The 27,678-nt window shown below is 33.1% G+C and overlaps 2 protein-coding genes across 3 annotated transcripts in view; both read left to right on the top strand.

Moving 5' to 3' along the window:
- Positions 1–27,678, top strand: part of LOC127698702 (VWFA and cache domain-containing protein 1-like) — a 123,948-nt gene that overhangs the window by 32,250 nt on the left and 64,020 nt on the right. Inside the window, exon 1 of one of the 2 annotated variants that reach the window (XM_052202335.1) lies at positions 18,178–26,770. The exons of the other annotated variant lie outside the window; for it this stretch is intronic. The gene's annotated coding sequence lies outside the window, so the exon portion shown is untranslated. Of the gene's footprint in view, positions 1–18,177; positions 26,771–27,678 lie in introns of those variants that run through there. 2 annotated transcript variants of the gene reach the window in all.
- Positions 401–18,183, top strand: LOC127698979 (uncharacterized). The gene is made up of 7 exons (XM_052202769.1): positions 401–499; positions 1,494–1,589; positions 2,373–2,507; positions 4,083–4,186; positions 5,178–5,297; positions 6,877–7,010; positions 15,302–18,183. Exons 1-7 carry the CDS (start codon positions 431–433, stop codon positions 15,553–15,555), a joined length of 912 nt encoding a protein of 303 aa, XP_052058729.1. The 5' UTR covers positions 401–430; the 3' UTR covers positions 15,556–18,183.

Genomic DNA, 27,678 nt, shown 5'->3' with positions numbered 1-27,678 from the left:
ACGCTTGCAACTTCTTGTTTTATATAGTATTTATACCATTGTTGACATTTATTTTGTTTTAGATCCAACAGTTATTATTGGTTGGAGTGATTCATCGAGGATTTCAACATTATTTTGATTTATTTTGTCTGTTTAGAAAAAATGTATTTGCGATCTTCTTGAACTTTTGATTTGTTTCATTTAACAAATCGAGGAAGTAGTAGATTGAGTGCCTAACAACTGGTTTATCACTGCAATATATAAGTTGTGCTAATGTGGCTATCCAAATAGGAAAGAATCAGAGGTTATAAATGTCTCTTGCAGTAACAATTATTTCAGCGCTGTCGTATTGTCGGTCGGTTGTTTCATTGTGGTTTGCAAATTCATATTTAAAGATTCTCCTGCGTTTCATTTCAGTTGCATTATTTTAGACAATAGTGGATTTATTGTGATGCACCCTAGACTTAAAGACACTACAGATGAATCCGATTTTCATGAACCTAAACATATTACTGTCGAGGTATGATTTACTTTGAGGCCCTTACTTTGGCTCTTTTAATTGACCTTTTAATGTCAAATAAAACAATCTTTACTAACGACCTTTTATACTATTATGTATATTTAGATAAACTAGAACTTTCCCTATCTATTGTTTGATAATGCAAACAATGTAAACATCTTAAACATGAATTTCTACAAGTTTAAAACCAGATTGTCTGATGTTATGCATTATAGTGTATTTCCTTCTGAAAACATTAGGCGCCGCACACTTGGACCAAAATGAATTTGATATAAAAAGATGTATATGGTTGAGATACATATCCTAACAAATAATTATGGTGGTCCATTTGTGTGGTAAATGTCGTATGACGCAAAAACTATAAAATATAGCCAAAAAGTCCGTAAGTAGTGAATTTCTTCATAAAATTGCACATATATAATCAAAATGACACCCAAAGTGTTCTAATACGTCAGAGCATGTTACTTCCGTATTTTGCAGATATAATTACATTATTTGTCATGAAATGTTTACTATTATTACTGAAGTTAAATTTTACGTATTTGATGTTGACCCTTCTTGAAACTATTCCTTTCATTGTCTTTGTTTGTAACGTTAATTCAAATTAATACTTCATGTATAAGGGTTCCACTGTCTTATACAATAAAAGGATCTGTTCGGTAGATAGGCATACTTGAGGATATATAACAAACAGTTATTTTAGAAGAATCTTACTATGTAGAATATCCAGATAGATACTTGTATATTTTCTTAATGAAAATAATAGGAAGTCATAAATACTTAAATTATTACTGCATCTACAAATTTGTAATTTCTATACAACATCATTTCGATTATCTCAATGTTCTGTTATTTCTAGATTGCCAAAAAATATGATGTAAATCTCTTGGTTCTTCCACTGCTTTACTTGAATTTCGAGTTATCTAAAAGGGCTACTTCGAAGCATTAACTCATTCAAAATATAAAAAACCTAAACGGACATATTATATTGTAGGAGCCTGGTTTTGCAGAGATATTGAAGAATAAATTAGTGCTGAATTTCAAAGAATGCCAAGATTTCTCTGAGAACACAAATCTTCGGTCATTTAGGGTAAACATCACATTATCTAATAACGACAAGGAAATGTACATATGCCAATTTATTTTAATATTAGTTCACATTTTTTTAATGAAAATTACAACACAAACACAGATACATATACCTCATTTCCAAAAAAAAGATGTAAATTGAGTGCGAAAATTCGGTAGATTTTCATTACAAACAAATCTTGTTCCATATGTTTAGTTTCAAAGAACGTCAACGTGTCTTCTTTTGTTGTTTGCAAAGCCATGTCTTTAAAAACAGACGGAAATGTCAACATTAATTTCAAAATTTTATAGCGGTTCCTGAAGTGTGAACATCAGGTCGTTAGATATTAAAATGAAATGTATTTTTCTTATTTGGTAATGCATTGACAGGTTTAAGATTTTTATTATTAAAAAAATACAAAATAAAACACGGAGAGCATCACATGCATACTGGAAAAAACGTTTTGATTTTAAAGCATGAAAACTAGCCAATAAAGTTTAATATAAAATTGAACAGAGTTTCCAAAAGAAAAGTGTATCTTGATTAAATTACAAAATCGCATCAAATATACTGTGTCCAATAAGCGCTGGTAGTACATATAAGTAAATTGCTATCAATTATTATGCATTTACACACAAATTGTTTTATTCATGTTAATCAATTTATTCTACGGTTGTTAAATATATTATCAGTAATAATAACATAATTGTTACAATTTTAGGTTTTTACAAACATGTTTCTCTTCTCTGTTAATGTGAATCCGTAATGACCTTCTGAAAATGTTTTTACTTGGTTTTTACAAAGGTTACCATGCCATCAGGATTTTTGGGTGGATTGGATTTTAGGGATACTGAAGACAAATTTGAGATAAGACCTATTGCTGACAGTAACTTATTCATTATAAGATTCAAGTCGAGACCATCAAGCACATGTTCTTGTGTAAGTTCATATAATAACATCAACAGTACCAGTTTTACTGCACCATATGCGCTTTTCGACAATAAATGTCTCATTAGTGATGCTTGAGGCCAAAAATTTTGAAATTCCATAACTTATGATAAAATTGAAGAGCTGATAAGACCAAAACAGACAAAAGGTATAACAAAAGCCGGACAAGGAATAGAGCTTTGTAGGAGGGAGATATATTCCTTAGTTCTTGTGTAAGTTTAGGCTGCATATTGCATAATATTTGTACCTTGGAATTGCTCGGACACTTGTTGTACTCCTACGATTCAATATGTTGATATCATTTAAAGTAAGTGAACATTGTTTTCAATTGAATATGTTTAAACTATTTTGAAGTACTTTACTAATACATTATTAATACAAGCATATTTGTTACTCTAATAAAGATACCATTTGATTAGCTTGAATTATCAGAACCGTTCCATTGTAAGGAAACTATTGTATCTAATGAGGACGATAATAATAGAATGAACAATTACTATCAATCTACATAATGATAAATTTAACAAAATCAGTTTGCTTAATTTTCAAAATATTCAATAAAGCCGTTGAAAACTCTAAAGATGCACAAACGGAAAATTTGATATTTATCCTAACAAAGTCTGGAAAGAACGGCGATGCTTGTTGAAACTTTCTCCTAATTCGTAGCGATAACATATGTATTCTACTTTGTGTATAATGAAAACTATTGATTTTATGCTGCCATTCAATATTGACTTTCAAAAATTTATGTTTTACTCCCTATCGTTTTCTTACGACTGTCATACAAGTGAGAGGTTTAGCTAGCTATAAAACCAGGTTTAATCCACCATTTTCTACATAAGGAAATGCCTGTACCAAGTCAGGAATATGACAGATGTTTTCTATACGTTTGATGTGTTTGAGTTTTTGATTTTGCCATTTTATAAGGGACTTTCCGGTTTGAATTTTCCTTGGAGTGCGGTATTTTTGTTATTTTACTTTTTTCTTTGGTTTTTACAGACATTGTTTGAATACTAAACGCTGAGAGAACCAAAAACATGAAATGTGACGTAACCAGTAATATCAGTATGAGAGTTTGTTAAAAATAGAAACAAAATACAAGCACGCGATATTTGTAAACTGTACAAATATAGCATTTAAGTATTTTCATCTGTTGCGAATGAGTTACGTTATAAAAAATTTTACCACTTCAGCAACTGGGCTAAAATCTAATATTTGACTATAAAAATGAGCAAACAGAGTAAACAATTGAATCTATTTCGTTTAATACCCAATGATTTGATAGGAATCCAGTAGCTCTGTTGTCAAAGAAGCTGCCTATAACGTGATGTAGTAATTTACTAGCTTCCCATCACAGCATCTTGAATTATCGTTTAATTCACAAGACAATTTAACTTCCTCTGGTTTCAATCATCTTTATCGACGAGCCTGGGCGTTTGGAGAAATTCACTCCAAAAAGACAAAAACAGGACTACAGGTCGAAGTTTGATAATCAGAATCGGAAAAACATGTAGACTTTTCCTTTTTATTTTGTTATTACTTTATTTTTTACTTTTATGAATTTAGGATGGATCAAAGTCACCAGATGTCGTTAAATGCCAGGAATCCTGTCAATGTTTGTGTCATATACCAATTATCTATGATGTTTGCGCAAACAGATATAACACGGAGTATGTTCAAACTACATGTATTTATGTTATATACTATGATGCAGACATTCACAGAACAAAGTCACTATCTCCGGTTTTTTTTTTTTTATAAAGTATCTTTTTCTCACAACCCTTTTTTCACCATATATATTATGCAACATAAAACAAATACTTGTGTGCTTTTTGCATTTTTATAAACAACATTTTATTCAATTTAGGCTTATATAACTTTTTTATGTATAACATTTGTACCAAAGCAAGTTTTACTCAATCATTTGTGAATGCGTAACAAAAGAAGTATGCGAATAAGCCATAGGTTATATCTGAACATTTTTCATATATTTTGACCCTGTAGCCGTGACAGAAAAACATCCCAGTTCAAAGTAACAAATGTTTTCAATGACAGATAATAAAAGTAAACAAAACTAAGAAGGGTAGGGGCAATTGAGAGTCATTAGTCGAAGACAAATAAACACCAGAACCAATCTTAAAAGGACAAAAAACACTCTATAAAACACTATACAAAAAAAATTTAAAAATCAGCTTTATAAACCTTAAACAAAACAAGAATTGTGCTCAGATCCTCAGACGTCACTGTTCTTTCCGATGTCAAAACGCCAATTTCCGATAAGCATATGGTAGGCAAAGTAATGTCAGGAAGGAAATTGAAATTGTCAGTTCGATCAAGGAAGATGAATGATTGAATAAGTTTGTTTTTAAATACTTCAGACTGAATTCATATTTTTAGGAATAGTTCCTCGAAAAATTCGAGACAGCTAAAGCACATTTATATTTCGCTTATCAGAATTACATATATTTAGTTCTAATGTAACCACTGGTAAAAGTAATTTATTAATTATGAATGATGCACCTTTAGTTTATAGTAAGCTTTTCTCTTAAAAAAGTTGTTTGAAAAGAGAGAAGCATAAAGGACTAAGACGACTTGTTTTCGGTAGTTGCGACAATTTTTGTCCGAAACTTTATGACAAAATAGCCCATTTAATATTTACAGATCAGCCAGTTCACCATGTAGTGCTAGAATTCCAGATACATCTGGTAAAAACAAGCCTGATGTTACCGATGGACTGAAAGCATGCTTTATCCCTAGGTGTCATCTGAAGACAGAAAAACAGTAAGATTTAAATATATGGAACGCCACAGATGTAATTTATGATGCTCCTAAATTACGTAATGTGGTTGTATTATTACTTTATGCTGTTTTGTCTTTCAGTCTGACAGCTAAATTCAAAACAGTAAAAAGGTCAAATTGATTACGTAAAGGGCCAAATTGAATACGATATTAAAGAGCATAAAACACCGTAAATTCCGATTTATCTATAGGGAACGCTTCAGTTGTCTTTTGTCATGCTCCCACATTAAGTTGTGTTGTTTCTATTATTACTTTATGCTATTTTGCATTTCAGTCTGAAAATCGAATCAAAACAGTTAGAAGGTCAAATTAACTACGAAGAAGACAAAATTAAATACGAAGTTGAAGAGCATGAAAAAATTCTGAAAAATTGTGCAAAATACGGCTTCGGCAGTTTTATGCCTGGGGGTATTCAGTTCTGAATGTTTCGAAGAATTCAATATTTTATAAACAGTAAGTTTACCAAAAAAGACCTTAACAATACTACTTCATGTCTGGGCTGGTGATACCCTCGGCGATGAACGTCAACCAAAAAAAGGGATAAAAAATTTCCAATGAAAATGTATTTAGGGGCCTTTGACCGATTATATATCGAAAACGGTACAAGATATTGCGAGATTCAAATGAAAGCAATCGTCAAAATGAATTGCAAGAAAAATCAACTTGCAATAATAATTACGATACCAATTTTAATTTTTGAATCCAATTTTAATAGTACAATATCAGTATTTTAATGCGGTACCACAGTACTGACTACTGAGCTGGTGATACCCTCGAGAACGAGGAGTCCACTGGCACAGGTATCGACCTAATAGTAGTAATAAAATTACTGGTACCTATTTTACCGCACCAGATGGGCGTTAGGACAGGTAATGTCTCTTCAGTAGTGATCGAACCAAAAACATTTGAAAATCTAAATTTAATATAAACGTTTAAGAGCTGATAAAACTAAAATAAAACTCTAAAAGAATAGTCAAACACGAACGAGAAAAATCAGAGCTTTGCTTGAGAAAGATACATTCTTTAATTTTCAAAGATTTATAAAATTTTATAACAGCAAATTTCAATAAAACAATATCCGTTTATTTATGCCATTACCAAAGTCCTAGTGCAATAGTTTTCTTTGGTTACCTTTTATCTCGAAAAATGATACTTTGAATGTAAGTTGTAATTTAATTACTCGCCTACACTAGAAGCTTGACATATTGTAGTAACACTTATCTCAGTTTGTTATTGAAGAATGCATATTGACATGTGTGTAGGGATAGGGTGGAATGGGTGTGTGTGGTGGGAGTGGGCTTTATATTTTCAGCTCAATGACGTATAATTTCGATTCAGTGATATTGTCTACAGATAGAAAATGAATTGGACGACAACAATCACAAACTCTTTTTATAGTGCATTCCAAATTATGTCTATGTCCTATAATAATAAAGTCGCCGCGATATAGCATTTTTGTGCTGATGCAGCGTAAAGCAATCAACAATCAATCATTCATTATAATAATAAAGTATGCATTTTGAAGGAGAATGATGTTAAATAATGCACGATTTATTTTTAGAGACTGTTATAGCGAAGCTGAGTGCACGTGGTGTGAGTATACAGACACTGGACAACAAATTGCTACGCCATGTTGTAGGCTGAAAGAAGATTGTTATTTTGGTAAAACAAAACCTGACAAAAGAGATACTTGTGGTATGTGTTATATCTGACTTTGAAGACGGCTATTCCTTTAAAGTTCATCACAGTATTGAAACGCTAAAGAACAGTCATTTCTATAACTTATACATAAGTTAACATAACTTGGACAATAATTTGAATATTGTCAATGCATTTCTGTTTTAACCGCGGACTAGTAATAAAATGCGTTTTCGAAAGAAAAATATCAAATGTTGATTACTGATTTATTTGCGTGCTTAATATTTCAGTCAATCTGTTTTAGGGCAATGTGCTCTCAACTATCGTGAGACAAAATGTTTCATCCTATAATAGGAAGTTCATGAAAGACATTTTTGGCAATATAGCAATTAAGGGTGATTTAAAAACTGAGACGTAGAATTTATTTTTGATTACTTATCAAACTATACAAAAATGAACAAACAAAACCCAACATTGTTTCATAAATGTAACTCCCAGACAGCAAACGACATAGGAACATTAACAATTGCAACAGTACCTCGATCTCAGTTCACAAGTGTTTTTTGACAATATTACATCAGGTGCGATGTCTAGGCTGAATGCTTTTGAAGCCATTTATAAAAAAAATAATCAAAGGAACCAAAGGTTAACCGTGCCTTGATAAAGCAATCAAAACCAATGTCAAATGTTTTAACTACGAGGTGGTTGCAACTTGGATTTAGTAAAATTGTGTCATTATATAGTGAACATTTACAATTAACCTAAAGTTTGTCATTTATATCTGGCTTTAACCAAAGCACTGTCTATATTGCAGTTGGTTTATATGCCAATTGAAAGTCAATTGCATTGGTAGTAATATATTCATATAATACCTATTTCAGTAAGCAAGACTCGCATGTCTGGAATAGTTTTCGCTGGATACGCACGAGTCCCATCAAGGCAAATAACACTTTATAAATTTCGAGCGTCCGGAACGCTTTTCTTTATTTACCTTCATCAGGAATGCTCAAATATAAACATTTAAAAACGAAAGATGTATATTTACGTACACACGTTAGGAACTCGATGACCAAAAGGAACCTAACAAGAAAAGACAAATTATTTAAAGGTCAACTTTTACCTGAGGAGTTGGATCGGGGAATTTCAGAAAAATATATTATACATCATTTCCATACCATAACACTAGAACTGACTACTGAGCTGATTGTACCCACAGCAACTATCAGTACACTTGCTGTGGTATCCACTCAGTGCTAGTAAATGAAAATTACACCAAATCATTTGAAACGAAGAAGTTTTTGGAGCTACACGACGAAGCAAAAGCAAATTAAAAGAATAAACAGTTGAGAAATGTAAACAAATGATATCGAAATTGCGCCTTTGAACTCTCCCTAGTCATCCAATCATTACCCTTTAAAAAAAAAGTTATCTTCTCTGACACTTTTTTTCTTTGTTATTACATCTCATCCAAAAACAAGAATTCCATTGTCATTATATAGGAGTTATTTCCTCTTTTTTCCTTTTAAGTCAGATGCATATTGATGTGAATTTAGTTAATTTAAGGGAAAAATAGTATTACGATGTTTGAATCTCATAGATCAATTTTGACGATAAACAAGGAACGAGACCGGGTGCGTCGACAGAGTGAACGTCTCCTGTTTTGCCTGGATGACCATGCAAATCCTCACTCAGTTAAAATGTCACAATCGGAACAGTTACAGTTTAATCGACTATTCTTGTTTCTAAAGATATATGACCGCAAAAACATGTCGAACAAACATATCATAAATGTCAACCAATTCATTATGGAGACCGTAAAACTTACAAAGCATCGATTTTAGTCGTTCTTCGTCATACCTCTGTTAGAAAAGTTTTTGTGAAAGGAGTGTATCCCTGCTAATGAAGTCAGTATAGTGTGAACGTGCAGGAGCGGTTTTTTTTTCAATTGATATATATAAACGCCATACGATAGTGAAGAGATTATGTTACTGCTTGGAAATAGGAAGTTTACAATTGAAAAATTGACATTATCACGGTTGTCATACATGAAGATTCTTTTTGAAGTCGCCCGTTTGTATGAATATAGAGGAAAAGTCAAGATATGAAGCATACCTTCTAGTTTTGGTAGTAATTCAATGGGAAATATGAGATGCAAGCACTCACTGAAAAGTTAATTATTGAGTGACAAGACATCATTAATATATCTGAAAATGAAATGAAAGAACTTTGAGTGTCCTCTTAGTATCCTCCGTCGCTTTTTCTTCGCAACTTGTTTTTTTTTTCATTTTGTCTTTGAAAAGATTCTATATGAAATCTGCTTCATATCAACAGAATTCTATTCAGTCAATAGGGGTGCACAATTACATGTAGTACACATTGGAATACCGATTGTCTGCTGAAATATGAAACCACCAAACTCAACAAATATGTTGTCGATCAAAAGTCCAGCGTGTTAATGATATCCTCCTCGATGTATTTGTTTTTCGAATCAGTGCAGTTCTTCATAAAGTAATATTTTTCATAACCTTAATCTACGATTCCCTTTTTGAAGAAAAGACTCTTTTTAATGAAATAATTTATTAATATTACTGCTAACTTGAAGAGATTTTGATTGAAGATTTTGCAGCACATCTTATAATTTTTAAGAATTGACATCTGATTGACACTTCCTTACCCTTAATTCTCTCCGCGACAGAAGTTGTATAAGGCCTCCACGCTGACATTCCACCTTTTCTATCTTGTGTCGCTGTTCTGGCCATGTTCCACTTGTTCATCCTTGTTGGTTTCTTTCTTTCTCTGTTGTTCTTTTCCATTTAGTTTTTGGCCTTCTTTTAGCTCTTTTCCCTTCTGGAGCCCGTTGTAGTGCTACATTACTGTTGTTATCTCATTCACGCCTTGATATGTGTCCTATCCATGTCCACCGTCTCCTCCTAAGTTCACAACTGATTTTTCTGGTGTTAGCAATTTCATTTACTTTCTTGTTTGATGTTTTACATTGCCATCTTATTTTAGGATCTTTTATTAGGCATTCATGTTGTACAGTATTTAGTTTCTTTTCTTCAAGGTTTTTGAGTTTCCATGTTTCACATCCATACAGTAGTACAGGTATTACCAATGATTTATACAGGTGTATTTTTGTTTTTCGACCAATCCCTCTTGTAACCATATGTTTCTTAGGCGATGGAAAGGCCCTCCTGCTTTCTGTATTCTGTTTTTGATGTCGCTTCTTCCTCCTCCTTCTATGTCCATGACTGCTACATCCTCTACTTTCTCGTTGTATAATGTTATCAGCTCTGTACTCTTTGTATGCAGGGATCGCAGGGTTTTACATTTTTGGGTGTTTAGTTTCATTCCAGCTCTCTCGGTTTCTGTTGTTAATTTCTGCGTCTACTCATCAAGGTTGTTAAGTTTTGAGGAAAGAGGTGCTATGTTATCAGCCAAGTCAAGGCCATCTAGAACGGTGGTAAAGTTCCATCTTACCCCTCTGGCTTTGTCTGCAGTTTTTTTTTTTTTTTTTGTATGATCCAGTCTTTGACTAGAAGGAAAAGAAAACCTGACATTATTCAACCCTGCTTTACTCCTGATTTTATTTCGAACCATTCCGATGTTTCTCCCTGATCGATGATGGTACACCTAGATCCGGAACATATTTCCTTTATAGTTCTTTTGATCTTGCATGGTATTCCATAGCATTTCATGATCTTCCATAGACTCTCTCGATGGACTGAGTCAAATGTTTTTTTCAAAGTTTATAAAAATTATGTATACTGCTGACCTCCATTCATTTGTTTGTTCAAGTATGTTTTGAAGGATAAAAATCTGTTCGGTTGTTCCTCTATTTGGTCAAAAACCTGCCAGCTCATTCCGTTATCTTTTGGCTATTCCTTGTTTAATCCTTTCTATCAGCATTCTGCAGAATACTTTGCTGAGCATAGGTAAAAGAGTCACTCCCCTCTGGTTGTTACAAACTGTCATATTGCCTTTCTTAAATATCTTGCAAATCATTCACTTTCTCCAGTCTGATGGCTATTTTCTTCTTCCCATAGGCTGTTAAATATTTCAGTAATTTTCTCTGCTGTTAAATCTATGTCGGTCTTTATTCGTTCTGGTGTTATACTGTCTATTCCTGCTGACTTTCCAATCTTCTTCAATGCTCTTTTAACTTCAGCTTTTGTCCATTCCCCTAATTCATCTCATCTATATTTTAAGCTATATCTAAATCTTCCTCTGATATTTGATAAAGAGGGTCTTGCCTATTTAAAGGCATACGATACAGTTTTGATCCCACGGTGAACTTTTTTACACCTAGTCAATTCAAATATGTAATAAAAAATATACCTTCATGAGCTACTTTTAGAAATAAATGGAGTCGAAATTTTAGACATTTAACACTTCACTAAAATGTTCTACCCATCTATTCAGTATATCGGTTCTTTCGCTATTCAGTTCTTCTTCTTTGATTCTTACAAATTGCTCGTTATATCCTCAGAATGTTTTGTTAAATTTTGTTCGAAGCGATACGGAGACTCCCATGTGATATATAAATGTTACTCATGAACTGTAAGTTATAGAGACCTAGGGTATTTTGATTTGATGCCCTTGGTCCACCAAAAAAAAATTGAGGTCATGGTCTAAATTTTAACTTTTGATTATTTTCGCTTTTCCTCACAAATCTTTATAAATAATTACAAAAAAGTTTACCAAATGGTTTGTTGCGACATGTCGTAACTTTAAAGTTTTGGTCGAAAGAGGACCGTCCTATTTAATAGGAGTTTTCTCCCCTGGAAACTTTAAAATAAGTTGTATGGATGGTGGTAAGAGCTTTAGGAAGATGTTTAGTCGAGCATCTTGACGACCCGGCTATATATGGTTCTTTATAAGGATTTTTGTGAAGTTTATGTATCCAGTATAAAGATGGGAAATTTTTATCGTCCCTTTTGATGCTAATACAAAAGCAGAGAAAGGACGGATTGGATATTTTTTAATCTCCTCTTTTGTATGTGATATGTGAATTTCCAAGTTTTGCTGTAAATTCTGAGTTCTTGATTATAAAACAATATTGTTAGAGCCTATGTCTGATGGAACAAAATATGTTTGTTGAGGAGAGAGGAAAAATAATCCATAACCTAATATTTCATGACAGGGTTAGCAACCAGTGTACTAATTGTACGTTGTATATTTTGAATGCGTTTTGTATGCATGACCGAACAGCTTTGATGCAGTTTTGGTTCATCTGGCTTGTGCTTTACCCATTTTCTGGCATAGTCCGTCTGTAGCCTGAAGTTCTTCTTACCGTTAATGGACTGGTTCGATATTTCTGGCTTTCGGTTAACAACTCTCTATGTTGTTTATTGTTTACAATGCCAAGGTCTCCAGTTATAACACGACCAGTTGGATTATATAATTATGTATGAGGACAATGAACAATAGTAATCGGGAGGTTTGGATTTTACATCGTTGAACTTGTTGGATCAATAGGTAGGTATATGGAATGACAGGTGTAGTTTTATTTTGAAAGTAATCATGTATTGTTTGTGCAAAAATTTTGGCGGAATATATTACTGATATTGAAAGCATTTAAACCCTTATTAATATTAGCAAATAAAAAAATTTAGTCATATTTTAAAATTGAAGTCAATGTCATTAATTTGATCATCACTTGTTTTCGCATCTCCTTTGAAACGATGAAAGACAGGAATATAAGGACTGATATGTTTCAATTGTCGTAACCATAATCCCGTCCTCTTTTCCTCGAATGTGACGTACTGATTAAGACTTAACACCGGGTTCTTACTTACATAAGCAACACGACGGTTGTCATATGTGGAGCAGGATCCGTTTTCCCTTCCGGAGCACCTGAGATCATTCCCGGTTTGTGGTGGGGCTCGTGTTGCTCAGTTGCCTTTTGGTTGTTTTTCATTTTTTGCCATGGTATTGTCAGTTTGTTTTCAACTTATGAGTTTGAATATCCCTTTGGTATTATACGCCTCTTTTTTCAAAGTGTTTTGGTTATTGTGATGGATGTACATTTGATCAAAAATGATCCCCTGATATTCTATAGGAATCATTCCCCATGAAACTTCAATATCAAAGATGAATTGGTCATTCTAAATCATATATGATTTGTTTATCAGCATATTAGAAATTAAAGTTAAAAATACCTTGAGCTGTTCTGTGAATAATTAGTTTTTTATTAAATATTTTATGAACCGATGAAGAGAAGATTCAAAAAAAGGATCTTACACAAATGTGAAATAATTTTTATGAATAAGTTTATTACATTCATTAAGTTGCAAGGATTTATTCCTTAATGCAGTTGCACAAAGTATTTGCAAAATGGTTTATGTGAAGAAGAAAAAAAACAAACATATGTACTTTTATGATGCCCTTTATTTCCCCTAAAACATGAGTATAAATCACAATAACAAAGCTTTTACACCATCGCGGTAGAACAAATAACAAAAAAAACCAATTATTTTCTAGATTTAAAATAGGGTTTTTTCTGATGTTCTGCAGCAGTCGTTTTAACAGCCTGTGGATATAAATGATTGGGCGAGGCGAAGCACTAATTACAACTAGATCCATGTATTAAAAATAAAATATAATTGTGTTAGTGTTGCCCGAGAACATTTATTGAAAAAACAAAACTATAAAATGTTCATTCTACCACCAGCGATATCGTCGTGTAAGTGTTATAATGTTTTTCTTAGTGTTTGGAAATTGAACATGAAGTTTTAAAACGCGAGATCATAAATATTTGACAGAGATATAGAAAGTTATGTAGGACTTGAATTTACAGAATTTGCCTGTTATGACGTTTTGGATTTCAATGAACGTAGTCTATGTATTACTGGTAAATTATTATGTCAGGGATTTCGTTACCACAAATTATTTAAAACCTTTACTAAATTCTTCCATAGATATAAAGATTTGGTTTGGAAGTTTGGCTCTACAATCTGTCGATACCTGCATCTTGGCATTGCACTAGGTCATAATTTTCTCTGACTGTTAATGACGTCTTTACACTAAATCCATTGGATGTTAGATGTGTACTGATTTCAACTTTAGTCTTAAATGCATGTTTTTTTTATTAGTTTTTATTGGCTTTAAACTAGCTGTCAGTAACTGCGAGTACTCTCATATCTGATCTTAGTGTCTTTTTGTTGTTGGGATGTATATTAAGTACCCTGCCACGTCCACTCTGTGTTTTTGTTAGATGTATTTCTGCTTTGTATCGATCTGATGAGTTAAGCCCTTTTCAACTGATTTTTATAGTTTGTTCTTATGTTGTACTGTTACACCACTGTCCCAGGTTAGGGGGAGGATTGGCGCACCTTCAAACTAGTTTATCCCCGCCACATTCTGTATGTGCCTGTCCCAAGTCAGGAGCCTGTAATTCAGTGGTTGTCGTTTGTTGCTGTATATCATATTTGATTTTCGTTCATTATTTTGTACATAAATCAGGCCGTTAGTTTTCTCGTTTGAATTGTTTTACATTTCGGGGCCTTTTATAGCTAATTATGCGGTATGGGTTTTACTCATTGTTGAAGGCCGTAAGGTGACCTATAGTTGTTAATTTCTGTGTCATTTGGTCTCTTGTGGAGAGTTGTCTCATTGGCAATCATACCACATCTTCTTATTTTTATATGTAAAGTAACTATTTGTTCCATTGTCTTTTGAATAGACAAGCACCTTGAATAACTAAAGCTTCTCCTTTTCTGGAGATAGAACACTTTACGACAAACAATGTTGTTTTAGAAATTAATCCCTATATTTCTATTGGAGATAGATCATGGATTTTTCAATTGTGTAATATCGCAAATTCAAGAATGCTTATTTTGCTCAGAATAACTCATAGATTAAGTTCAAACCATGCAAACAATTTAAGCATAGTACTACTAAGATTTGTTTAATAACAAATATCATACAGCAATAATACTTGAAAAAAGTGGAGATACAACACTATAAAACTATTTTTCTCCGAACCGATATATATAGGGACCATTTCACCTGGATATCATATATATAGCTATCTCCATTTTTATCAAAAGTGTACATATAACACTAGAAGACTTACACGACGATATGTCAAGGTCATTGATGAAAGTAATATCAACATTGTTGAAGCAAAAAAATGTTTGGCTTATATGAAACTAAAATAAAAAAAAATAAAAATCTAATGACGCTCATTAAACCAATTATTTATTCATAAAATGTCATATAAGTATCAACAATATCCGTGTGGTATCGTTTTATACACATGAAAAAGCCCCATAAAATTGCTTGTTAGCTAAGGATTTTGAAACTAATTAATTTTTGAAGAAAATATAATTTGACATTTTTTTCAGCGCCACTTTCGACAGCAAACCAACCAAAAGGAAATAATTCATACAAAATAATTGGGATAGTCAGTGGATCAGTCGTTGCTGGAATAATACTTACTATTATTGTCTTTGGTGGGGTAAAGTATTTCAGAAATAGACCAGATCAAACAGATCCATATATAGATGCTATTGATGATCATGAACTTCCTCAATACACAGAGAAACAAGAAACTTCTGGTAACAAGGCTAATCCAAATTTTTACGATGGTTTAAATTAACTAAATTTGTCGTACATTGTAGTTAACAGTCACTATATCCGACAACAATTGATACACTGTAATAAATCCAATTTTGTTAAAGTTTTATGCCCTACAACTGCAAATGATGAATGTCAGGTGTTTTTATTAGATATTTGCGGAAACTGTCATACACCTACGATTAGGATTACAATTACGCTTACAGGTAGCATTTAATCTTGGGTCGTTTAAAAGTGTAAATATAAACCGTCGGTTCAACACAAAGACTTAACTCCTATGTTTTTTCTATAGTTGAACAACGGGATTTCAAAGAAATATCGATAAAAAGTGACATCTTGGCAGCTTGGGGTGGAATCGGGACAACTCGGACCCAAAGGCAAATCGGACTAAGACAACTCGGGCCAATTTAAAGACAATTCGGACCACTTTTATAGACAGCTCGGACCAGTTTGAAAGACAACTCAGACTAGTTTGAAACACTTGTCAGACCAGCGGCTCTTCGTGGTTTTTACGTTAAATATGATTTTTGTTTGTTTTTGTCTAGATTTTTTTCTTCTCAGTTTCCCCCAACTGACCATCTTAGCTTGCTGTGACAACTTGTCAGTTAGATGCATTTCAATAAGTTCTGTTACTATAAATTGTTTTATGACGGCCTAACCACATCAATTTCAAAAATAAAACTACAAATATCTGTCAATGCAATGAAAATATAAAGCAGAGATATATTCGTCTTTACATATACTGGCCAGTGTTGTAATAAGTGATCATAGAAATCTTTCAAGATGGTTGAAATGCCTTTTACCGTCAGGCACCAAATGTTCATTTTCATCTATCGTTAGCGACAACTTGATTCAATTTATATTGTGGTTTGTCAAATTATCCTTATTTATCAGAGGTCTTAATTATTTAAACTTTACCATTGAAACTGGAAAACATATACCATGATTCGTCAAAATAAGTTGATTTTTTTTTATCGTCATGTAGAAATGAACTCTTTGTTTCTTTGTGAAGTTTTTGTGGACTTTTGTTTGTATTTTAGTCGGGTTTTTTTTACCATGGTGGAGTCTTTTTTTTTTTCTACTTATGGGTTCTAAATGCCATTTTGCATCGTTTCCTCGTTTAAAAAAAATAAGAGTCTTAAGTTGCATTAAACATATACATGAATTACATTTTAAATTAAATCAAGAATTTCAAATAAAATTGAGAATGGAAATGGGGAATATGTCAAAAATACAACAACCAGACCAAAGAGCAGATAACAGCCGAAGGCCACCAATGGGTCTTCAACGCAGCGAGCAAATCCCGCACCCGGAGGTGGTCCTCAGCTGGCCCCTAAATAAAATTGTGTGCTGGTTCAGTGAAAATGGACGTCACACTAAACTCCAAAACATATAAAGGAACTAAAATTAAAAAAAACATACAAGACTAACAAATGCCAAAGGCTCCTGACTTTGGACAGGCGCAAAAATGAGGCGGGGTGTAACATGTTTTGTGAGATCTCAACCCTCCCTCTATACCTCTAGCCAATGTAGAATAAATAAACACATAGCAATACGCACAGTTAAACTCAGTTCAAAAGAATTCCGAGTCCGATGTCAGAATAGGTAACAACAGAAACTAAGCATAGACCCTCAAGAACTTCGTTTAGATATTCTTAAAGCACTCAGGTTGTCTTTTAAAGTACACGGATGTCTGTGAACCCTATTTTAGATCAGGGCCGTAACTACCGATGAGGCAGGCGAGGCAGGCCTCGTCTAAATTTTTGGCCAAAAAAAAAAATAATAAGAGAAAAAAAAAAGAAAATGGAAAAAGGTTGGGCATGCAGGGGAAGAAAACATCCTTACATTTTCATTTCATTCAACAATTAAGTAATACATACTTCGAATAGTATACACCTATTGACTGGGTGTGAGGGTAATAGTAAGTGTGTTGTCCCTGAGATACCAACTATTGCTCGAGGCAAAGCCGAGAGCAATAGTTGGTATGCGAAGGGACTACAAACTTGCTATTACCCGCACAACCAGTCATTAGGTGTTTTATTATACTGAACAACACAGTCATTAAGTGTTTTTATATACCAAATTAACTAATTTTCTAAAAGTGTACATATATCATCTGAAAGAAAAGAAAAAATGTCACATAACTTGACATGCACAAGATGAACTATACGTTTTTTTTTTATAGTTCTTCTTGTATTTGTAAATATTTTATTAATTGCAATCAAGACTAGAAATACTTGTGTTAAATTTTCCGTGCATATGATAAATTTAAGCTAAAGTACACCAAACGCAAATTCGCTTTTAGAATACGACGACCGAACCCATATTATGAATAAGGTACTATATTTTAGATCTTTAAAAGATTTTCTCTCTTTTATAATTGCTTCTTGTAAGTGAAATTACAATCGACACAAACAGATTATACCGTTTACAATATTAGAGTTTGACGTTGCCAAGCAAAATAGTCAATGACATCATTATTGTCCAATGAAAAATAAGCATGAAAAAGTACGGGAAAGATGATTATGAAACTATTAACCGGGGTAATAGTCTTTGAAACTATTTACTGGCAAATAGTCTGTGGAATGAAATAGCACAACTATTTCATTATTTTTTATATAGAAAAAACATACTGAGGTATAATAACAATTATTATTATACCTCAGTATGTTTTTTCTATATAAAAAAGAATGAAATATTTGTGCTATTTCATTCCACAGACTATTTGCCAGTCAATAGTTTCAAAGACTATTACCCCGGTCAAAAGTTTTATAAACATATTTCCCGTACTTTTTCATATTAATTTTTCATTGGACAACAATAACGTCATCGACTATTCTGCTTGGATTTGTGCGCTTGGCAACGTTAAACTCTGAAATATCGTAAACGTTATAATCTGTATGTATCTGTCGTAATTTCAAATTATATTACTTACCAGAAGCAATTGAAAAAGAAAATCTACGCGACATATTTTAAGAACTAAAACATGTAATGTATGGTATTGGTCTGTCGTCGTCTTCATAATCTGGGATTGCTTTGGTGTACGGTAAAATATTTTAGCTAATGTTGATCATATGCACGGCAATTTTTACACAAGGATTCCTGGTCTTGATTACAGTAAATAGATTATTGATAAATACCACACAGGGAAAAAAACCTGATAGTTCATCTTGTACATGTCTATGTGATCATTTTTTTTTCAAGTGGTGTATGTAGTCTTTTTAGAAAGTTGTTTTTTTCGGTATAATAAAACACTTAATGACTGGTTATGAGGGTAACAGCAAGTTTGTTGTCCCTTTAAAACTAACTATTGCCCTCGGCTTCGCCTCGAGCAATAGTTGGTATCTCAGGGACAACAAACTTGCTATTACCCTCATACCCAGTCTAAAGGTGTATAATGTTGACGTTAAGCTTGTGTACTTTTAAATATTCAACTACGTTAATCGAACTCTCTATCTGATTACTATCGCCAGTAAACCGGCATTTGTTTCAGCAATTATCTATTTCCCGCGAAAAAGGTTCTGAACAAGTATGACCGATGACAGATTATGTTGTTTGGCCATGTTTCACGTCCATCGTACGGACAATGTCGGGCAAGTAAACGCAGAAGCTGTTCTCAAACAATGGGATCTAAGTGGCACAAGAAAGGTCGAACTAGCGTTCATAGACAATGACTAGCTTCCATTCTTTGGTCTTTATTAAATTTTGTCAACATGTGTGTTATTTTTATTGCAGCGTTAACCACACACACTTGTCCCGCTTTTTCTACTATTAAACATGTACCCTACTGTAAATGGATATATGTTTTGATGGAACAAAATTCGAGGCAAGTATCTATCAGCCGGCTCTGGTTGCCTAACGCATTTCTTCATACAGTAAATATGAAACACAAACGATAAATATGATACAAAAATGGATGTTACAAGATATATTTCGAACCCTAATACTACAATTTTGGCCGGGGGGCTTGGCCCCCCCTGGGCCCCCACTACCTAGGGGGCCTCAGTCGGCGGCCCCAAGACCCCTGCCTCGTCTGTTTTTGAGACCTAGTTACGGCCCTGTAGATTTAATGCAAGTCAAACATTTTCTTTAAACGATGATTTTTTTTTTAATTTCTTTAGAAATAAAGTAGTTATATGTTATCAAATAAAACTATATTACATCATTCTTGGCTTAAATGCTCTTTGCTTGTAAAGATATTTGAATGCACACGAATATAAATTGGATCCGAATCGTAATCAAACACATGACACATCATTTATAACGAGATATTTTTATATTTCATTAGGAATAAATTGTAAGCTGATATTTAAAAAAAATCGCCTACGCAATATTTACTACATGTATCATTAACGTAAAAAAACAGTAGAAAAATACCGTTTACGATATTTGGCAAGATTTAAACGTTTGCGGATACAAAACTGTAATCGTATAAAAGATGTACGACTCCCAATCGTACCCGTCTTATCATAGGATTTCTGAAATAGTTGACCTTAGTGTTTCGACTACCAAAGATGAAACACATACATGTATACCTATTTCAAGAAACATATAACCGTCTTATCTATTGGCCTTCTTTCGATGATTGGCAGAACTTTCAAGGTGAGTGGCCAAAACTTCCACTTCGATATGCAGTAGGGCTATCGACGGAAAGCTTGTGGCCGATAATGGAACTACAAGAATAGTATTTCCCAGGACACAGACATTGTGACTGAATTCACACTCTAGTTGTAATATTGAACGAAGACAGGAAATGTTATGTTGAGTGCGGATTTCTTTGGCATCAGCAATATATGTTGATAAGAAATATAGGACAAGAATTACCTTTCCCGACTGAGCTGTTTTTGCTAGGCGACAAAATATATCCGAACAGATATCCAGTATTGACACCTTACATGAGACAAGCCCCAGAATATGCAGAGGAAGTGTAGAAAATTAAATAGACATATTACACACTATAGAGTAGAGGTTGAACACGCATTCGGAGAATTTAAAAAAAAAACACAAAGTTATGGGGACTTTGTGGAGATTCACATCTGTTGTGACCATAAGTTTCTGCATTTGTGTGTCGTCGAAAAGACCTATTTACATGATAAAAAAATATAATTTCATTTTACTATGTATCTCAATTGGGTTTATTTTTTTATTTTGAGAGGACCCCTTGTTTTTCGTCAATTGTAATCGTAAGTCTAAGTGTAATCCTAGGTATAGACCTAGTTTCCGCAAATGTCTATTACTCAATTATTAATCAGAATGATAAAAGAATAACTAGTATCAGTTATCTTGAATTGCAATATCATTTCTCTGATATAATTATGTACAAAACAAAGAGAAAAAAAACTTATTCTACAGTAAGTAAATTACATTCTGCACTTGCCTGGATTTAATCTATTCTATTGTAAAGATTAATATCATATTTTTCTTCACTATACATATAAAGTATTATGTGAGTAATGATTTTTAGATGTGATGTTATTTCATTATTAGACAAGATTTTGCTCGTCATTCTTATGAGTGTCATTGGCGGTATAAACATACGGTATAAAACTTTCAACGCGTTGGTTTTCTCTTTAAAAGCGTTTATTTCACTTTTGACGAGTTGATTATCACTTTTAGTGCGTTGATTGTAAAAACTAACGCGTTAATTCGTAATTCATACGGTATGAAAAATCAACACGTTAGTTTTGCAAACTATACCGTTAGTTTTCACTTTCAACGGTATAGCCGTAAGTTCTACACTTGTGTCAACTAATCAAAATCTTTCTTACAAATTTCTACCACACTGATTCTCATTTCAATTGTACGCTGAAAGAATATGTTTATATATTATACATAATGTCTGTGCAGAATTATATATATAAAACTTTAATGCAATGTTAAAATGTTTGTAATTTGTGTTCCTTTATTATATATAAATCTGTAAAAAAAAAATACTTACATCAGAACATGCATTTCAACTCGGAAGTCGTTATGAAAATAGATATACTGTAGACTCAGATACAGGTTAAAGGGGACGCAGTAAGAAAATATAGGAACCAATGAAGCTTTGCTTTTTACACTATTATATATGTGAATATGGCTTGAGTGAACATGATGGACACGTTTTTTCTAGTATAACTCAAGCGATAAAAAGTAATAACGGTTAACTCAATTAAAACTTCTGATTTTACATTTTTTCTCTAAAATGTAACAGCAATTCAATTATTTGCAGAAGAGCACCATGCAGTCTAGTTTGTCTATATACTAATAAAAAAAGAATAAAATTATGGCAGAAAACTTGTCTTGAAGTATTCTGTCGTAATTTTGCTCTTTTTCAAACAGTGAGTAAACTGGTTCAATGATTATCTCCCTTCCAGGTAATACTAGACGAATCTATTGACTATATGAGTTTACAGTTTACAAAATATGTTCTGGTTAGTATAGAAAAAAGTGGAGAAATAACAATACAATTGGGTTATCATATAAATAATTTTATAATTTTCCTCAACATGACAAACAATAAGATCATAAGGTTATTGGAGATTTGTATAAAACCAGTATGGTTTTCTGCTATGAAACAATTCAGATCCTAACGGTCCAACCACTATGTCTTTCTATTGTAGCTGTTTTATCACAGGAATATGCCAATACTCCTCATATGTATGAAGGCGGAGCAGAGAATTTGAAGAAAGAACTAATATTGATTGATTTTTGTTTGTTTTACGTCCAGTGGCAAATAATTCATGTTCAGGATGAGAACTAATTAACAACAAATACAATTATCGGTCCTCAAATAGGAGTTGGCCGGGATAAAGGACTGGGAATTTGGAATGCCGCTGAAAAATGAGGGTACATTGCCTAAATAGGAGACATACATGACTCTGTTTAGGGTTTCTCTGGCTTCTTTGTCCTATTTATTTGGATTTTCGGTCAAGAACTCAAGTCCAGATTATTTTCGTATACTTTCCCATCAGTGGTGTCTTCCTCGTCTCGCATAGTACAGGAGGACGTCAGGTCGATCTTCGATCGGTTCAAATAAACGACTTTTGTATTTGCTACTTCTATGCCAAGCAAGAGCAAAGCCTGGTGAATAATATACCCGTTATTCCTAGCACGTTAAAAAGGCATAAACAGTATTGTGTATGTTATTTTTCTATTCGTGTACAAACGTTCATTTTATTCCTGTGTCATTGTCATAGTGTGTTGTAACAGAATTATTTTCACACATCGTGTTTACTTATGCTGTTCATGACCGATACACGATTAATTATTTCGGTGGAAAGATCAGAACACCGATAAAGTATAATTTTGTTTTTAAGAGTTTGAATTTTAATGAATATGCAATAAAAAAAAAATATATATATATAAATCACTGCTTTCAGAGTACACCCTAAGCCATTCTTACATGATTGATATTTTTTTGTTTGCCTAACGTTCCGTTGCAAATGTCATTCGTTTTAACTTAGTTTAACAATCTTAATAAAACCAAATATTCTCGATTGTACAATTTTACTATAGATATTTTGACTTTCATTTTGTTTAAGTTTTCGATCTTAAATTTAAGTTCAGTATAGATATTTATAGAAATCAACTCTGGACATTTTCTTTTACGACGAGAGACTGTTCTTCAAATTATCTTCAACCAAAGTGTGACTGTGATATGGTATAGAAATATGTTCACTTTTGGTCTTTTTATCGACCGACCGTAAAACCCTTGCCAAAGTTGAGCGCCCGTTTGGCTGTGCGGGTTGTATAAATACGCAGTCACGTCCGGTCAGAATTCTGTCCAATATATCCTCATTTTACAGTGGCAGTCAAAATTTTCTACGCTTTAATATGAGCGATATCCTATTTCAGGACTTACTTATCATATTATTTGTTAATTTAGTTCTCGTCCTGAACATGCATGAATTATTTCCTCTGGACGTTAAGCAAACAGCAATCAATCAAATTCACTTTTTAGTGGAGTGTTTTTTTTTATGAAACATCTAGGTTACACTTTGTAGTAGTAAGGCAAAATGTTGCTAGATTGAAGATTGCCTTATTTTTTTTAAGATCATGGTATTTCTTACATACCAGACGGTAAGTGCTATCTTTTCAATTTAGTTCTTTATACTCTGAAGGGAGAGTAGACCCACGTTCACATATCACGTCAACCGATTCTACAAATTAGATTTTTAAATTACGAACTGCACATGTGTCGGACTATTGGTGTGTCGGACAAATGGGGGTATCGGACTATTGAGATGTCGGACTAATGGGATGGCGGACCAATGGGATGTCGGAATAGCGGGATTAAAAGAGAAAACTAACGCGTTAAAAGTGAAAACCAACGCGTTGAAATTTTTATGCAGTATGTTTATACCGCCAATGACACGAATGGCCACTCATACATTCTTACCCTTTTTTTTTGGGACGAATTTTGCTGCCACTTTGTAAATTTATTTTCAGACTATATGTATATAATATGTTTATGTTATGTGCTTTTTTATGTTGTTCCACCACTTATTTGTAATATTCAGCTCGATGTGTGTAGGTTTTTTTGGGTTTATGTTTTGCTCAATCACATTATGCAAACGCAACATACATATTGTTGAAGACAATAATTTAGATTATAGACAAATTATCCGGGGTTCTGCAAAATATGTCAACTTGAATGAATGGCGGGAATTTGAAACACGGAAACTAGGGGGAAAAGGGGGATATAGAGAAGGTCCAATTTGCGCTTGCAACAGGTCACATTCGTATTCCCAATAGATTTTTAGAAAATATTCTTTATCCTGCAAACTCTCAGTCCTACAAGGAAAAAATGAGCATCTATACACCAAAAATACAACCGAGCAGGCAACCCTTAGTATTAGTAAGCTGGCGATTAAAAAATAGAACAAATATCTATACCCGATTTCCCAAAAATTGTACTCTTGTTTTATACTACATTTACTTAACATCTGTATTAAGGGTTACAGCTTGATAAAAATGTTCAGTTGTAAAGACAAATAGATTGTAACATCTTTATTGTAGCAAGCTCTTGTTTACCTAATATACGAAAGTTTACAATGCTAAATGCAACTTTTTCAAAAAAGAACAAAGAGAACAAAGATTTGCAAGTGATGTCGTGAATTATATACCCTCACTAGTTATAACGAAAAGGTCTGTGCTCATTGGGTATAACAAAATAAAAGTATATTTGAACCCTAAAATATTTGGATTTGGGTTTTTGATTACCCTTTTTCACCTTTTTCTGTCCAAGCTATATCTGTCATAAGAACTATATGTAGAATTGAATTTTTCCATTGCTGAAACCATAAATGACGTCACTTCAGCAAGTATAAAAAAGGGACATAAAAGAGGTGCGAAAGATACCAAAGGGACATTCAAACTCATAAGTCGAAAATAAACTGACAACGTCATGGCTAAAAAAGAAAAAGACCAACAGAAAAACAATAGTATACAAAACACAATATAGAAAACTAAAGACTGAGTAACACGAACCCCACTAAAACTGGGGGTGATCTCAGGTGCTCCAGAAGGGTAAGCAGATCCTGCTCCACATGTGGCACCCGTCATGTTGCTCATGTTAGTACAAACCCGGTAATAAGTCTAATTCAGTAGGTCACATTTGGGAAAAGGGAACGGGATTGTAGTTACGACATTTGGAACATATAATTGGACATCGATTTGAGAAAGCAAAAAGTACTTTAATTAGAATGAACCAAGAATTGATCGTCTTTCTTTATTATCATCGTTATCAGTCTTTTCTCAGATTTGATGAACATACGTCGATTTTTAGACTGGATTTCGATACAAAAATACTAGTGCATAAAATTATTTGTTTAAATTACGTACAACAAGGGAAATACCACTTAATTATAAATAATTAAAGTTCAGCATTAACCCGGTCGGTCTGCACACATACATCCCCGAATAATGCAAATATATATTAAAAAACCATCAACTAAGTTGGAATAAAGTCATACAGACCTTGGAAATGCCACTATCTATATCAAAGAAAAAGGATGCATACATCCCTGCCTGAGGAATGTCATTATATAACAAAAGTAGGTTTACCATACACCAGGTCGGAATGCAGACATATAGACCTAAAAAATGCCATTGTATATCTAAAACTTCTGGTTCAATTTTATCACGTCCGTATGCAGGCATACAGAACCAACTAATTGAAATAATCACCAAAAATTAATTAATAAGGGCGATCTACGTCTGCATATTGACGGATGGCAGTTTGCAGATCGAGGACAGAAGAGAAAGTACAGACATCATCTAAGTGCATGGGCAGAATGCAAAGCCAAAACAAAACACAAACGTCTAAAAGATGTACATGTAAAACTGAAAACAGAATTTAAATAGCATACTGTGACAGAAGTTTAAAACAAACAGGAAAAGTGTAAATTTTTTTAAGATACGAACGCTGTCGGTATCCGAATTTTCAAATCGGTTTTAACCCATCATTTTCTTTGGAAAGTCAGGAATATGACAGTTGTTTTTTTGCTCGTTCCGGTGGTTCACAACATTTGATTTTGTCAGTTGTTATGGACTTCCCCAAACTTTAACTTACCTTAGAGTTCGGTATTTTTGTTATACATTTTTACTGTTAAACTAATTTAACGGATACTTTGTCCTCATTTGGATCTGTCTAACCTACGTCGTAACGATTTATTTTCGATGGGTTTTATCTTTCATTGTTCACATAATTATATTAGAAATTGTCCAAGTTTGACATATTCGACAATTTATGTTGCCGTAAGTCACGAAAATAAAATGCTCGCGTAAAATTAGATGGTTTACAGAATTGATATAGCTTATATTTGTAATATTTTTGGGTTTAATAAGATGTATGAATGATGTTTTATAGTTTTTTGAATTGTGAATTACTATTGGAAAAGGAAGTTAAAAACATTTATTCAAGACCTATTTTCAAATTGCAAATTAGTAAGTAAAATAGCACAACCACTTTCCAAGTGCAATATAAATCTTGTATTAATAACAAAGCAAAACTTTGGTTTTCCCCCTATGATATTTAAATTTTTATTACAAGTTTGACACATTTTTTATATAGCCGGAAATATATCATATTACTGTTTTGAACAGCAAATTTGAAATGTAACGTAAATATACCCCTATTTAACGCAGTATTTCGGTCCAATGCACATTTAAACATTCTAAAAATAAGTTAATAACACATTTTAAATTTTGGATCATATTTTATGATCCTTTACATTATAAAGCGGACATCCAAGGTGAGTTAATACTCTTAATAATTCTTAAGCGGTGTAAAATTATCACAAAATCCATATCATTATTAATAATATTAAAAATGTTCATTGCATTAACATTTTCTAGTTTTAACATTTATTTTCAATGGTTGTTAAATAGTTACCAATAATTTAAACAATTAAGTTGATTGATATGATAATGACGTCTTCATTACTTTGATTTAAATAATGTATTTGCTGGGGAATTTAAAAAATTTAAAAAAAACAACAACATGGGAACATGGGTACAAACAAAATATTTTTATCCTATTAAATATAAATATATGTAGGACTCTAAAGTGCGATGGGGACACTAAAACGCGATGGACACGCCAAAGTGCGATGACCTACGCTAAAGTGCGATGGTTTGATACGCTAAAGTGCGATGGTATTTGATATTTAATGGAACACGCTAAAGTCCGATGCTGCGATACGCCAAAATACGTTTTCCGCGAAAGAATGGACGTTTGCAACCATAAATAGCATTATGACGCTACACGCCGTTTGTACAAACAAAAATGGACATGCCGGTAAACGAGAATGTTTTTGCAGATGAAGGTTTTTTACTAGAGACAAAAAGAGAAACAAATGATTCCAATTTTGGTCGGTGCTAGAAGAGTTTGTACGCGGAGGAATTATTTCCCAAAATATCATCGACAGTAAATGCAAACCTTTGATCCCGCTGTGTCGGCGGGGACGAACGTGTTTCTGACAGGATACTAGAAAAGAATACCTCTCATAAACATAGAAACTGACGATAGTAAGGAAAAGGTGTATACCGTAATAGAGAATGGAAACGGTTAAATACACCTATGGTCAAAGTATTTAATTCGTCCAAATTTAATTTAGAAACTCCTTCTATGTTTTTAATCCCATGTCATTTACTTGCGTGA

Source organism: Mytilus californianus, unplaced genomic scaffold, assembly GCF_021869535.1.
Source record: "Mytilus californianus isolate M0D057914Y unplaced genomic scaffold, xbMytCali1.0.p SCAF_1, whole genome shotgun sequence".
Classification (NCBI taxonomy): Eukaryota; Metazoa; Mollusca; class Bivalvia; order Mytilida; family Mytilidae; genus Mytilus; species Mytilus californianus.
The sequence above is the reverse complement of the archived record's forward strand: the minus strand, read 5'-3'. Positions and strand labels throughout refer to the sequence as shown.

What these genes read in the sequence shown, in the direction of transcription:
- LOC127698979 (XM_052202769.1), top strand. Translation starts at nt 431, where the DNA reads ATGCACCCTAGACTTAAAGACACTACAGATGAATCCGATTTTCATGAA. An exon ending in CTAAACATATTACTGTCGAG is followed by an intron (nt 500 to 1,493) that starts GTATGATTTACT and finishes ATTATATTGTAG; the next exon opens with GAGCCTGGTTTTGCAGAGAT. An exon ending in CAAATCTTCGGTCATTTAGG is followed by an intron (nt 1,590 to 2,372) that starts GTAAACATCACA and finishes GTTTTTACAAAG; the next exon opens with GTTACCATGCCATCAGGATT.